Source organism: Cydia strobilella, chromosome 5 (genome assembly GCF_947568885.1).
Source record: "Cydia strobilella chromosome 5, ilCydStro3.1, whole genome shotgun sequence".
Lineage (NCBI taxonomy): Eukaryota > Metazoa > Arthropoda > Insecta > Lepidoptera > Tortricidae > Cydia > Cydia strobilella.
Genome location: NC_086045.1, coordinates 18648141 through 18664813, shown reverse-complemented (window position 1 = coordinate 18664813; position 16673 = coordinate 18648141). Strand labels below are relative to the sequence as shown.

General features: G+C 39.3%; 1 protein-coding gene across 1 annotated transcript in view; it reads right to left on the bottom strand.

Moving 5' to 3' along the window:
- The window catches only part of LOC134741505 (semaphorin-2A-like), a 78025-nt gene extending 66956 nt beyond the window's left edge, over nt 1-11069 (bottom strand). The window contains exon 1 of the mRNA XM_063674307.1: nt 10454-11069. Coding sequence (XP_063530377.1) covers nt 10454-10583 — 130 coding nt within the window. The 5' untranslated portion in view covers nt 10584-11069. The remainder of the gene's footprint in view (nt 1-10453) is intronic.
- Nucleotides 11070-16673: the final 5604 nt, after the last annotated feature.

The window sequence follows — 16673 nt, the reverse complement described above, 5'->3', positions numbered from 1 at the left end:
CTAAATATTCACCTGACGAAGTGTGGCTAAGGGTTAAAAAAACGGCCAAGTGCGAGTAGGTCTCGCCCACCGAGGGTTCCGTACAAATTAAACTTTTTTTAATTTTTAACAAATTTGTAGTTTTCAGATATTTCCCTGTACTTGTAGTGTAAGGCGATATTACTTGCCAAATTTCATAGTTCTAGGTCAACAATTTTAACGATATAAATTTGGGTTCCCTTGAGAGGGTCGAAATGTACATTTTATGCGGTATAAACGGCCATATTTTTTTTACGTTATTAGAAGTTTGATTTTTTCACAGCTTCAAGGGGCTTTCGACCTGAGTATGTATATTAGTTTTTTATTTAATTTCAACTCGATACCTCCACGCGTTTCCGAGATAAAGGGTCTTGACAGACGGACGGACGGACGGATAGACGGGCGGACGCATATATGGGCGTCGCCAAGGGGGGCAGAATATATAGAACAAAATTTCTAACTAAACGTATGCCCCTCCCCCTCCCCTTGGCCATTGGCCATATAAACTCCCCCCTAGCCCATCAGCTGGCGACGCCCTCGGACAACAAAGTGATCCTATAAACAAATAAATAAGGGTTCCGTTTGTTCCTTTTGAGGTACGGAACCCTAAAAATCGCCCTTTATAATAAAAAAGTAGCTTTTAGCTAGCTAAAACTATAGACTATCTATTTTAACGGCAATTTGACCTTTAGGCGGGAAAACTATCGCATTCCTCGGCGTTCTTATCACTTCCGTTAGATTACGGATCACGCCTGTGAAGGAATGAAGGCCTGTAAGGTATAGCGTCGATATGAACAACAACCCAAAGAGATTGGATTATTGACCAAGAATTTCTCGGAAGATAAGAGTCCCGCCCAGAAGTCATTTGCGATAAGCATCCGCGGACTCGAGGGGAATCCGAGATTTATATTTAAAAATTATTTGTTTTTAAACACAGTAGCAGCTTCTAATATTTTAGAGCCTGTTTATATTAGGCTGCAATAAATAATTAGGCTGCAATTCTATTAGGCAAAATAACCAAACAACCCCACTTAAATATTTATTTTATTCTGTTTTTAGTATTTGACAGAAATACATCATCTGTGAAAATTTCGACTGTCTAGCTATCACGGTTCATGAGATACAGCCTGAAGACAGACGGACAGACAGGCAGACAGACAGACGGACGGACATCAGAGTCTTAGTAATAGGGTCACGTTTTACCCTTTGGGTACGGAACCCTAAAATAGTCGCGCAAAGCAATTTTCTTTGAATCTTTGACAACATACTCATCAAGTCGGTGTTGGTAGGCGTATTTCCAAAGTTCATAAACCAGTATATTTACCTCTGTGCTCAGCCCTGTAGCGGGAGTCAGCCAGGTTCACTTATTTGACTTTATTTGTGTCGTTTGTTTCTCGCGCCGCGCCCGTTGGAGTCCGTCCAACAGTTTTACACAATCATTCCACTCAACTAAGCGTTGCCATAAACACAACCCGGCGGGTATGAATTGCACAAAAATTGGAAAACAATTGCCAATTTATATTTCAACGGGGTTTCACTCGTATATTGAATTTAATAAAACACGTTTCGACAACCTACCTTTTTACTTTTTTTAAATATTTAATTAAACAAACTCGCCAAATCACAACAATATAAACGGCAATCTAGCTTCACTGTAAAGTTTATCTAGTCGACATTGTTTGTTAACCGGCGCGTTGTTTCCTTTAGTACCCAATTAAATTCTCTTCACACTAAATTTTCGTCTGTAGAAACTAACACGTGTATCTTCATGTCTGACCATAAAACGGGCCGTATTTTACCACGTTTACAACCTGTCAACATCGAAGTAAGACGGCGATGCAACCCAAACTTAGATAAACTAGAACCAGGCAAGTTTACCCGAAGCTTACGAGCTGTTTACGAGTTCACGCACTGATAGTGATGACAAACAATAACTTTGTTATCGCTACCACAAATTATATATGTCGCTACTATCCCTACTAAAATACTAAGAATACTACTAAACATATTTACTGATCTATTAATTTAATAAAACTAACAAGAAAAGTAATGCAAGTCTCGCAGCCCATAAGTGAGATTTAATGTTTCCGCCTCAATATATTTTGACTGCATTCACGCCTCAGCTCGCAATCAACCGTCTGATATATACAGATTGTACAGACAGTTCAAATTACTCCATGCATGTGCGGGGTATTTACTCGATAGATAAAGTGGTACGAGGTACGGTACGAGGCAGTCGGCGTCAATCGTATCAAGACTGTCAGTTCGATTTGCAGAGGCTGACTCGAGTCACACAGCGACGGTACACGGCCAATAAAGCTCGGTTAACACCACAAGGAAATCCCTACAAGACGCCATGCAATATTACCGTGTCTTGGAAACTTAATAGATATACGATACGGATGGAAACAAGATACTTACATTTCACACTGGTATTTTTATTGAAAATTATATTCATTAGTTTTGCTGAGATTTATTGAAAAATGTATTTAGAGAATTTCTGTTTCTTCTTTGTGTTCGTTATTTGGATGACTTGCCACTTCGTTTTTTTAGCATTAGAAAAAAGGTATACAATCTTGACATCTTTTTACTGAAAAACGCTTTTTAAAAACCGGCCAAGTGCGAGTCGGACTCGTGCACGAAGGGTTCCGTGCCATTACGGAAAAAAACCGCAAAAAAATCACGTTTGTTGTATGGGAGCTCCATTCAAATATTTATATTATTCTGTTTTTAGTATTTGTTGTTATAACGGCAACAGAAATACATCATCTGTGAAAATTTCAACTGTCTAGATATCACGGTTCATGAGATCCAGCCTGGTGACAGACGGACAGACGGACGGACAGACGGACAGCGGAGTCTTAGTAATAGGGTCCCGTTTTTACCCTTTGGGTACGGAACCCTAAAAATCAGTAACCATTACTTATGAAAGCAAAAGAATAATTGGTCGTATATGATTTATAATTATTACATATTTGCCGTGACTTAACATTCAAGCGTTTTTCATTAAAAAAACACGTCAAGATCGCTTACCTTCTTTCTAATGCTAAAAAAACGAAGTATGTATAGGTATTTATTAGGTACCTATTAACCAAGACCGGGTCACGGCCGATGCAACTACCTTTTGCACAACTGGGGGTGGAGGGACTCAGCTCTGTGTGATTGCGGTGAACCATATTATCCAGCGCTGCCCCCTTCATTCATACCAAGGACCTCCAGAATATCTGCTGCATCTCACACCCGACGCAGCTGCTTGGCTCAGCACCCTGAATGTTGACGTTTAAGTTACTAGACTTAACAGTGCTAATATGATTAATTGCCTATTTTTGTATTTTATGCCATACGATTAATTAATTAATTAAGACCACTCAAATCAACCAACCCCTGAACTAATCTAAAAATCGAAAATTCTCGTGATACTAAATTTAATAGGACTTAAAAAATGTTTTTGTGTAAAACTTGTTTTAACAGCACTGAAAATCACATCCGAATCAACTGGCTCAAAGTTAATAGGTTATATGATAGCGATAGCGATAAGATCGTTGCTGTCAGAGCGATTTCGCGGCCTCTCGTCGGACCACACGCCAGGCCGACGGACATTGTTGGCGGCCCTTGTGGTCTTGTGGTCACACGATGCCACATTACCTACGCCCACAGAGCAACTTATACTAGAGCGGTACTGTCTTAGTAAATTTTGTAACCCCAGTAAATTCACTGCCATCTGTCGACACACTTTAAAACTAAAAATGAAGATTTATAAAAATACGATAGAATGTATTTAAATGATTTTTTTTATTTGCATTAACTATTTTTATGATTTTGACCCATGTTCTTTCACTGATATGCGTTAAAATTGTTAAATAACAAACGAAACCGTCAACGCCCTCTATACGAGTGTAGGCCAAAACTAGTGGCGCCATCTGATCGAGAATCAAATTTTCGTGATTTTCGAGGCACGTTTTTTCCTTAGACTGTATCCATCTATTACGGAGTTATATCTATCTTTGCCTACGCCGAACAACTAAAATAATAGAGGTTAGGATTCCGTAATAGCCGAAATAGAAAAACGTAAGCTCGCAATGAAAAAAGCACGTTATTGTACATTATTGTCCAGTGTCGTTGGTCCCGTCAAGATTAATGTTCTATTGTTGACTACCCGCAGAAGCTTTTAAATTGAGCGCAACTTATTTCGAAGATAAATTAAGGAAGCTGACATTTAAAAATAGCAAAGAATAAGTTATTGCCGCGGGTCTTTTTACTAGATACCTACGGTATAACTCGTTTCAAAGGTGTATCCAAAAGTTTGATTTAAATTTAATGTTGAAATTAATTGAATCAAGGATTTATTTGTGGAAATAATGTGGAATTCTATATCTAATTTCAAATATGCGCACTCGATTTCATAGCATAATTATAGCATAAACATGTTATCAAGTAGAGCATCCTATTATTGATATAGGTATGATCTGACTGTCTCCAATGTAATGGGCCCTTCGTATTTAGAATAAATAAAACTAGGTATGTCTTCATTTGAATACTAAAATACCAGGGGCCCGTTTCTCAAAAGCTTGTAACTTGTAAGTTGTAATACAAGCGGATGTCACTTTTTGACAACTTTTGTTAGAAAGAGACTTCCACTTGTATTACAAGCTACAAGCTTTTGAGAAACGGGCCCCAGTACGCAGTGTGGAATTTACAAAAACATACATATTTACGTTGAATAGCAATTTAAATATTTTAGTCATAATATGTAGACTAATTTATTTTATTAAGAAATGACATTCTGTCATTTAGGCGGGAGTATGTTCGAGCCGATATAGAGTATGTTTACTTTGTTGTTCAAATTACTTCATAGATGTCGCTGTTCCCGACGCAAACTAGATAACGCTAGTATTTCATAAAACCTATATAAGGAACTGCCACATATCGGTATTTTATATAAACAAAGTTATCTAGTTTGCGTCGGGTACAGCGACATCTTTGAGGTAATTTGGACAACAAACTAAAGCTTGTAAACTAAATATGTACTACATATCGGCTTGAACAGTACCTACGATACAATAGTTATTTGTGCAGCAAGAGAGGAAAGTTGGTTTTTCTTGCGAGTGTTGATTTTGAGGCCCGAGTAAGCGAAAGATTCTATAATTGAATCTCGAGCGAAACGAGTGATACTAAGTAAGAATCTTGAGCGTAGCGAGGGACTCAAAAACACGAGATGTAAAATAACTTTGCACTCGTGTTGCACATATTATTTTTCACCTCAGTAGTGAGAACATATTAAAGGTTAAAAATTCGAATTTGTAATAGAAGTATGAAGTGGCAGTTCATGGCCTTCACTAAATTAAAAACTACTTTGTTTTACTCCCTGGAGTGACGAAAGTAGGCTTGTTCGATCTGCTGAGGTGAAAAGTTCTTAGTATCTACTCTTGCTGATTGAATCATTTTAGTCTGTCTATGTGTCTGACGTCACAATTCAATTTCAATTGTAGCTAAGAACAATGGCATCGTTCGTATCGGTATTAGCTATCAGAATTGTGATCAAAGACTTCAAAGGAACAGGCATCTAAACCTCCCAGTTCTCGACATACGATGCTAATGCCCTAGTTGGGACTCCGCTGTCACCTCTATTGCTAATGAGTCTAATGATTTCATAGCTACAAAATCGCAAGATCAAATTATAAATGGATTCATTTGTAGTGTCCATTCAATGTATTTAACACCATGAACACCATCGGCAGGGTGTTTATCCTCAGCCTCACACCCTAGAACCTAAATGGTCGCGTAATACTGTGTACTGTGCGGTTTAAGAGGAATTTCCTCCCGCGTACGCTTCGGCTGTGGAATGAGCTCCTTGCCGAGGTTTTCCCGAGGGGCTACAGTATGGGGTTCTTCAAAAAACGAGTGTACAGGTTTTTAAAGGGTCGGCAACGCGCGTGTAATATCTCTGGTGTTGCAGGTGTCCATAGGCTACGGTAACTGCTTACCATCAGGCGGGCCGTATGCTTGATTGCCATCGACATGGTATAAAAAAAGAAATATTGCGGTTTCGTGCCACTGGGGCAGTGACGAGCACTCAGACGTTTTAACTGTTCGACTTACGACCATTTGGTTTTCCCTATGATTCTGGTTTGGTTTATAACTCAATTTAGCCAAGTTGGCAGACGGAGTCAATTACCTGCGCCGGCGCGGCCGGTTTGCGCCCCACGCCCCGCGCCCCGGCACCCGTGCGTTGTATCCTCGTGTTTTTTGCTCCACTCCGCTCCGCATGCAAACCTCAACGATTCCTTGTTAGTTGTAATAAAGATAGGCAGCAATTCCAAACGGTTGCGTAGGCTCCAAATTCCAAAAGATATGTATTATTACTAAATATTCTTAGGCAGGTATACCCACTTTGTTTAATTAAAAGCCAATTATCAATGATCAATCAAGTAAGATTCTTGAACGTTCAAAAACCCGATTGAAGCGATTGTTAGTCATCGCAGTTAGTTTGTTGACACAATGGGCTTGAATTTCTATCAATAGATCAATACGCCTCACCAATCCCTTTACCAATCAAGGGCTGCGGCTGCAAACGTCTATGAGTTCAAACGGATGCACTTAAGATTTCGGCTTAGCTTTCAGACTAACTATTTCTGTTAATGTTGGTTGACTTTTTTGAAACTGAATAATAATAAAAAAGCTTAGAGGATTAGGAGGAATTTTCTGTACAAAACAGTCTGCCGATTTTTGCGAGGGAGGGGCACGTCGCACGTCAAATGTATACGTAACGTAAAAATAGCCATATCAGATAAACGTCAGTCCTTACCCTTACATTGTATATGAACATTGTCCGCCTATTTTCGACAGAGGGGAACGCCTGTTAATGGCTACTCATAAAGTTGATATTAGACGGTTCATTTTCTCTGAACACAAAGTAAATCAAAAGTGCAAAATTACTTCGTTAGTGAAACGATCCAATAGTGTTGGATATTTTTATTAGGCTTCATTCACTCTCACTTAGCAATGTACAAGTCAAAAACGCAGGAACGTTCTCGTAGAATTTAATGCAAGTTTCCACTCAGAAATAATTTGTTTTTTTTTGTCATTTGGATATAGAGTAAACAAGAAATGTTGTGACGAAATGAAAGCATTTTTAATAACTTAACCAGCAATGTACGGGGAAACTTATAAACGCCATTCTGAGCAAGCATTAATATCTAGCGCATTTTTATTGCTTGGCGCCACTGAAGAATGCTTATTACTTGCTAATGACGGAGACTTTGCCCGTCGCGCCCCAAAAGAATTCCCCTAGACCACTCGGCCCAAAATTTTAATGTCCATCTCGCTCGACACGAAAATGCGCTCAGAACTTCAAATACTTATATCGCTTAGAAATGCCAAGTAACTGAAATATTCATAAAAAATTATAATACTGAACTAAAATGCGCATAAAACGGCTAGATTAGTGTAACTCTTGTAATAATTGTGTTCTTGTTTAATAAATATTAATTTAATATTTAATTTAATCATAAAATGGACCGAAGTACACTAGACTCAATCCATTCATCTAATATAGGTATTCAATTAACATAATACTGACATGCGTAGATAATTAGAAATGCCTAGCTATCATTTTAATATGGAGCAACATAACTTTATTACTAATTAATTAATTCATTAAGTACAGAAATCTAGTTACGTTTATTATTAATTATATATATGCTTTATGCTGGTGAAGGTCGCGGGAATTCGGTGGATGTGAGCGGCACAGGATCGGTCGGAGTGGCGAGCCTTGGGGGAGGCCTATGTCCAGCAGTGGACGTCTATCGGCTGACATGATGATGATGATATGCTTTAATTACCTACGTTTCCCTCGCAAGCACAAACTATTATGATCTTTTTACGCCGGTTCTTGTGAAAACTTTCTTTTCGTTCTTATGCAAAATCCCGTCCTACAAAGGTACATACTTACATAGGTACTTACGTTGCCTCTCCCTGAGTGTTTATTTTAGTTTATAGTTCCGTGCGTCGGCTGCAAGACGCGGACATCTGTTAGCATGCAATTTGCCGCTAACTATAGATAAAGAGAATTTAGAGAATAGATAGTATACGATTTAAATTAAAATGTATAAAAATATCACATAATGTATATGTATATGGATAAATGTTTTTTTTTAACGCCATATGACTTACCCATGTTCTTTCACTGATATGTGTTAAAATTGTTAAATAGGTGAATCAACTATTTTTTGTTGTTATTGTGTCCCGTCAGCCAGGGGACAATATTAGCACAGTTTGTTAGACGGAATGTTGTATAACAATCCACAAACGTGCTTATTAGTGGTAGCTCAGTGGAAAGGCCTTATATTTATCTATCACAAAAATGCATGTTTGGTTATTTTAATTACCATAAAATCGGGGTTTTAAGAGTGACCCAGGAGAACGTAACCATGGCAACGAGTGACAAGAAAAAGTTGATTCACCCAAATATCAACCGGTGTCGTCAACGCCGAGTATAGGCCAAAGACTTTACTTATCTTATACGGAGTTACTTACATATATCTTTGTTATAGTCATACTTTCATTTCTATTATTAAATTACCTGTTTTGCTTCTCAGTTTATTTGTGTAGGTAGGTTACCTATTAATCGAATTAAAACTGTCGTGAGTCATGCTAAGATTTAGGTAATTTTCCATAATGCCAATATCCAGAGTGGTAAATTAAATAGGGACTACGTTTGAATGGAGAAGCGGTCATAAACTATGCTCTTAAGCAGTTTTTATCAGTACAGTCACCTGCACAAATGCCGTATAAATATCTGACACGAACACGATCTTATCTGTAGAGCCATAAGAGTGTATCACATAACTATTTTTGCGGCCTTCGAAGAGTAACAATTATTATTGCAGGCGGCTGTACCTATTTTTCATTTTTGATAACGGCTAAGTAGATTGTACCTACCTATTGTAGATTGTTGATTGTGGGATGGAGCAAGGAAGAAGGCTAAGTAGATTGTACCTACCTAGTTACTTTATTATTTTATTGATTTCTTAGCATACACAATATAGTAGCGTACGGAAAAGTTCACCTGATAGTTCGGTATATGTGGGTATCAGTAAATTATACTGAGCAACTTTTACTATGGGACCAACCCCGAAATCGCGAAAAAAATTTTTACCCCCCCATAGAAAATGGACCAGCCAAAATGTATGAAACAGCCAAATTTTTTTCGCGATTTCGGGGTTTGTCCCATAGTAAAAGTTGCTCAGTGATGTAATCCTAAAATCTCCCTGGCAACGGGAATGCACATATTTTTGGGCCATCCTGTATACATTTTTTCTGTATATATTTTTATTTTTAGTTTTAACCATGTGTGGTAAATGTGTGGTAGATGGTAGTAAATTTACTGTGACTTAAAAATTTACAATGACAGTACCCCTCTATCCTATGTATTCTCTTTGGTTGCTAGATACATTTTTCAAGTTATTTTACTGTTAAAATATAATATAGGTACTTACTTATCCTTCATAGTTGGTAGATAGATAGATAGACGAGACAGTCGACAATTCTCCAGTGGGCAAAGAATATTTAATAGACCGCGAGCCAGGCGCAAATTTTGTCAGTCATCGCCTCCCGAGCGAAAATTCATATAGCGATTAACGGCCATGTATTATGAACCCTCGTGCTGCCGCTACGTTGGTGGGTTGAGGAATGGCAGCCACCGAAACGCGTAACACGGTTTTTCCACCGCGATACAACAGGCTGACGATTTGTTTTATTAACAATAGCATCTAAACTATCATCTGACAAAGTATCAAGCGGGAGGCGATGAGTAAATTTTTTTAAAGAATTTATTTGCTGCCATTCCTCAACCAACCAACGGAGCGGCAGCTGACGTTCACGAGGGTTCATCATACATATCCGTTAACCACTATACGAGTTTTCGTCCGGGAGGCGATTGGTTGTGGAAATCTTTCCCTGGCCCGAGATCTATAAGAGTATTGGGTACGCCTACCTATTGCGTGTTTCTGATTAGTCACAACTCGAGAACAAAGGTAAGTAAACCTAGTTATCTGTACTGTATTCATACACTTACTTGTTTATCAGTCAATGTATTGAATTTGACCACTTTCTTAAAATTTTATATTACATGGTTTAGTTTTTAACATTTTAAGGATATATGAAAAATTAAAGATGCAATCTCAGTTTTGCTTATCTCAATGTTGCTGAGTAGAGTAGATAGGTGATAGAATACTCTATATTGGCTACCTCAGTAAAATGATTAAAGGTAGATATAAAAAACAGGCGGTCTAATCGCTGAAGCGCGATCTCTTCCAGATAACCTTTGGGTAGCGGAAATAAATAATTTAATCTAAGTATAGAATGTAAATTACATAGAACGATGACGTTGTCCTGGGTCAGAGATCGTGTGCTCTAGAGAGGAAGGGTGACTCACCTCGATGATGCCGGACGCGGTGGTGCGAGACGGGCCGGCAACACGGCTGCTCCTGGTAGGCGGTCCAAGAGTCCCCCAGCACGACCGCCAGCAACGTCCACAGCGCGCCAAAAGTCCACTGTCCACCCATCCTGAAGTTCGTCTATCACATCCAACACATTCACTAACGTACACCGTCTGACCCCACCAAACTGCCTACATTATCGCTAACAATCCTTCAAACAATGCATCCAGTTCCAGAAGTATTGTTAGTAAAGTCAACAGCTTATTCCGGAAAACTTCAACCGTGTGTGTTTACATTACCCGTAAATCGAAACGCGGATTACGGTTGATTTCGAATAGAGTTGAATGTACTTTAGCGATTAATCACTATCATGCAGCGCTCGTTATCTCACATCAAGTTATAATCTGTTCGTGAGCGCTTACTTTGTTGGGTTGGCTTGATTTATTAGTTGGGGAAGAAGTATCGTCGCGATCGTCACTGCGAGAAGTCGGCGAGCGACCGGCCCGGCGTGCGCCCCCAACATCGCAGCGGCGGCAACTGAGTTCAACTGACTGAGAACTCGCCGCCGGAATGGAACCGGTAAACTCGCCACATGAGACAACGGATCTAACCGAAACGCGTCTCTGCGTTGCTGCACCCTCCGTTTGTGGCAAACAAGGACGGCACGAACCTGAAACGGTTCGACCTTTGAAAGCTCCACGCGAAGGAAGCGCGCTCCGCTCCACTCGTAAGGACAAGACTACGAAAACTTGTAAGTTAAAAAGTTTTGATAATTTCGCCGATCCGGAGCCGCTTCGGAATCGTGGGGGAGATTTGACTGCGCGTTGACCCTCAGTTGTTACGAACATATTGTAACGAAGGGGATGGATGCTCTCTATAAAACGCAGTAAATTTACCTAATTTATGTTTTCGTTAGGATACGCACGAAAAACTTTTATGTTCGTAAGCACGCGAAAGGAAGTTAGTAGTTTATTTTTTCTTTTGTGTATGTTTATTAGCGAGCTAGTGCGTATGAGTCACGGGAGACACGTGGTCGTAAATAACGGAGGAATTTAAACAAGTCGTCGCCTCGTCGCTGTAAATAGTTAATACCAACCAGTCACACGAAACTAACTCTCCGATCGGCCTACTTACATTTAAATACGTTGCGTAATTAACCATAAATTGGTTTATTTTCGAGTCTGGTTATTTAATGAGAAAATTTATGGCGCGTTTTAATATACACTCATCACTTTGTTTCAGAACTTTCAGACATCAGTTGTAAATAAGTTTTGTTGCTGAGCGACGACCTGGTGACTGGTGAAGGTCGCGGGAATTCGGTGGATGCGAGCGGCACAGGATCGGTCGGAGTGGCGAGCCTTGGGGGAGGCCTATGTCCAGCAGTGGACGTCTATCGACTGACATGATGATGATGATGATGAAGTTTTGTTGGAGATTTTGATTAGAAATTATTAGAATTAACAGATCGATTAAGTTCTTCTAATGGAATATAAGTTGTTCTCTATCATTCTGTCTCTTAATCGAACATTCTGATTTCTGTTCGACCACTAAATATACTTCTATAATAATTGAAACTAATTGAAACACAATATCATTATATTTTCACTTTGTAACATGGCAAACCTGCATGGTGATGGTGCAGACTGCAGTCGGTGCAGTTACCGCGCGCACTCTGGCTGGTGATAAGAAAAAAATGTACCTTGCGCGCTCGGCTTTTTTTTTGTGGTGAAAATTTAAATTTCTCTGTCATTTCGCTGCCCCTACAGAATTTAATTTTGTAACTAAAAAGTCGTTATTATTTATTCGGGTAAAAAAAAGTATTGTTAAATAAATGCCGGTAAATATTGTATATACCTATGTTACAGTTACCGTTTTTGTCTGTATCAAAATGAGCCATGGATAGAGTAGCAAACCAAATAATATACGACGATTGTTCCAGCCTTTATTTTGCATGTAATTCTGTGAGCTGCTGTACGTATTTATTTAATTACATCTATATCCCCTTGGGCGGCAAAGCAATATTTTAAATTTTCGCGCCGTGCGCCGCGAAGCCGCGGGGCGGTAAGTTTTCCATATTAAAAATGGTGGAAAGTATCCACGCACATCAATGCGCTATCAAACTGAAACTGAACCTGTAGCTTAACGAATACGTCACGCAAAGGCACCAGAGCCCACTCCAATCACTACGCGCTCTACTTAGCTACGCAATATAAGGTCAGTGGCTATTATATTAATTACTAACGACTCCCTATTGACTGAAACCTACGTAGGTAATTAGATTAAGTATATAAGTACTTAGCTTAGTTTATATTCGATCTTAAAACTATTTAATAATCTAGTAATATTGTGCCACAATTTCCACAACCGACACAAAAATACCTACGTCCTACCTCTTTTCTTTTTAAGTCACATTTCATGTTACACTAAAATACCCATATCTAAGTCAATCACTACAAAAAAACAACTTTACCTATTTGACGTTGTCTTACTATTTAACAAAGTTGATTGCAAATTAAACAAACCATGATTACAAGTACTATACTTAATACTTAATTACGTACACACATATTTACTTACGCCCACTTGCACCATCCCACTAACACCACACTGGGTTAACGGTTTACCGGTAAACCGTTAACCCAGTGTCAAATTGTACTGGTAACCATGGTAACTCCAGGTTTAACCGGTTAACCCCGGGTTAACACGCGACCGATGCGGCGCGGAGTGAATCAATCCTTGGGCGATCTCGTTGCGAACGCGAACGCCGCCGTGGGCCCGCCGCGCCGCGCCGATCCGCTTCGCTTCGTGTTCGCGAGTTGTTCGCTTACGTAAGACGCAGCGAATGGTGCAAGTGGCCCTTAATGTTAAAGTGGGTAAGCGTGAGGCGGGTAAATGTGTACAATACAAGACAAGGGCACTCATAACAACTAATCTATTTATTAAGTTGTCTGCGAACTTGTCGATAAGCCCCGCTTTGAGCTGACCGTGATTAAGGCAGCGGGGTTAGCTTTATCAATTACTTAACCTCTGCGGCTGCCTGTCCAAGAGTGCTCCACCGGTCTTTAATCTTAATAACTTAATTATAACATCCTCTCGCCATAACATCGTGTAAAGCTATATTAACCCTTTGACGGCCAATCTGCGGTATGTGTATGGATGTCAGGAAAGTAACAAACAATTTTTGTTATGAATAAATGACAGTGACATTTGAATGACGACTGCAGCAACGTTACTGTTACAGCGTTGACTCGGGCCATGTCACAGTATATTTCCTTGATAAGTAAAATAGGTGACATAAGTATTAGCTAAACATTCTGATTGCGTCAGCAATAATTAATAATTTTTATAGGACATTCTTACACAGATTGACAATTTAAGTCCCACGGTAAGCCCATGGAGGCTTGTGTTATGGGTACTCAGACAACGATATATATAATATATAAATATTTAAATACATAGAAAAACACCCATGACTCAGGAACAAATATCTGTGCTCATCACACAAATAAATGCCCTTACCGGGATTCGAACCCAGGACCGGCTTCACAGGCAGGGTCACTACTCACTACCCACTAGGCCAGACCGGTCGTCAATGCGACAACGTGAAAGTCACTTTTTAGGGTTCCGTACCCAAAGGGTAAAAACGGGACCCTATTACTAAGACTCCGCTGTCCGTCTGTCTGTCGGTCTGTCCGTCTGTCTGTCTGTCACCAGGCTGTATCTCATAAACCGTGATAGCTAGACAGTTAAAATTTTCACAGATGTTGTATTTCTGTTGCCGCTATAACAACAAATACTAAAAATAGAATAATATAAATATTTAAATGGGGCTCCCATACAACAAACGTGATTTTTTTGCTGTTTTATTCCGTAATGGTCTGGAACCCTTCGTGCGCGAGTCTGACTCGCACTTGACGGGTTTTTTAATGTTAATAACAAACTCGACTAAAAACTTAACCAGAGTACAAAATTGTAAGAATAGGTAGATCTCAGTAAATATTTCATGAGGGGCACGAGGAGATCTTTAACGTCGCGGCCCCATTTTCATCAGTTCAAGTTTTTCAATAAAAACTTTCGGCGGCTTCCCATTTACATACGGTATGGATTCATTCATTTTCCAAAAGATTTTTCGCGTAAAAGCGGGAAGGTTTCGGTATCCATTAAAGGAGAAAGGTCGCACTTCAGTTCGCGATCGCGACCCGCTGCGCTATCCATATCTCCAATCACAATATCTCAGTCAATACCAGCGCTCGTCGTTATAATCGATACCAGTTCTACTATTATTTAAAACATGTTATGAGTTATATCGACCGGGATATTGTCATAATAAGTATATTGGGACCGTTGCATCGAAATATCGGGAGCTCGAAAACAATACTAAGGTAATCACGGTCCATATCCCGGTCCATATAAGTCTAAGTCAAATTAAATATTTTATAGCATTAAACAAAAATAATAATTTGTAAACGTCAGTATTTTCAAAGTAAAACTCATTTATACCTACTTGGTTCGTATGAATTAGTGACGTAATTTAAAAAAAAAAGTTTTTTTTTTTCAGAATCCATAAGTCACGCGGGAACAATATAAGCCTTTGTCCTTCAGTACACCTGCATGAAATAAGAGCAACTGTGATGAAAAAGAAAAGATGTACCGGCATGACACATGCTACGAAAAGTCACGTGACTATTTCCATACATCATTCAAGTTTCTATTGCCGTTTTCTACAGAATCGTTTTGTCATCTTGGCTAAGCCCCCAGGTTAATACCGTTTACTTAAGGGCTTATTACACTGCTAAATTTAGTGACTAACAAGAGGGACGCCGCTATACGTGAGACGCGATAAGAGATACATCCTATCGTTTCTCACGTATAGCGGCGTCCCTCTTGTTAGTCACTAAATTAGAATAGTGTAATAAGCTCTTTAATAAGAAGGCGTCCGTTAATATAAAACGCCTAGGTACTCCTCTGGGGTAGCTAGTCCGATGAGACCCTTATGTAAAACTAAAAACCAATGCCTGCACCAATTCTCGGGAGTAGAAGAAAAATAACCTTACCTACAGCCAGAGCCGTCCTCATTTCAAGTATTACAGCTTTTTCAAGGACATAATCTAGCGCACTCTTGCTAAAATAAAAGTAGTACAAAATAACGTTTTGCTACAGTAATGTTGCTTTTTAGGGTTCCGTACCCAAAGGGGAAAAACCTATTACTAAGACTCCGCTGTCCGTCTGTCCGTCCGTCTGTCCGTCTGTCACCAGGCTGTATCTCATGAACCGTGATAGCTAGACAGTTGAAATTTTCACAGATGATGTATTTCTGTTGCCGCTATAACAACAAATACTAAAAACAGAATAATATAAATATTTTAATGGGGCTCCCATACAACAAACGTGATTTTTTTGCTGTTTTATTCCGTAATGGTACGGAACCCTTCGTGCGCGAGTTTTTGTAATTTTCACATAAGGTTCGTTACACATGGCCGTAGCCGTAGCTTTCACATGAAACTGCTTTGTTGTAATACTTGTAATGGCACCGTGCGAAGTGCATGGTGGGGGTAAGTAAAGCGATCGCAGCGCATAAGGTGGTAAAAATAGGCACTAGCGGAAGTTAGCTTTTATAACATTTCATACAAGTTATATGGCTCGAAATGGAATTTTAATTTACGATGACGCCTGAGATATTCCTTTTAAATTGCATGGTGTATGGACCATTGTAATCTGCATGAAATGCTTAATATAACTATCACGTATTTAATTTGATAATTATTAAAACTGTATCCGTGTAAATAGCTTTTAAAATACCACATATATTATTATTAAATATTTTTGTAGAAGATAAGAATGGGTAGGTATAGTAAGTTATAGACATAAGGTAGAATAAGGGTATTTTCGGAAAGAAAAAAAATCGGATTCGCGTTTCCCGGTAGGTTCTCTGTAAACAAACCGCATTGGTGCATCGATGTCCTATTTTATTATCTCTGAAAACTTGTCAAAAACCTGTTAAAGGCACAGTATGTATAAGTTACTCTATGCATGGTTTACTGTACGGGCTAGTGCTGCACTCTGGTGAACATTGCAGTAATACCCCCTATAGCCCCCGTTTAGCCTGGCTCCTACGGAACCCTAATGGTAACTACGGAACCCTACACTGAACATGGCCCGACATGCTCTTGGCCATTTTTTTTTAACTATAGATCTACCACATCTCAGGCGGTTGGT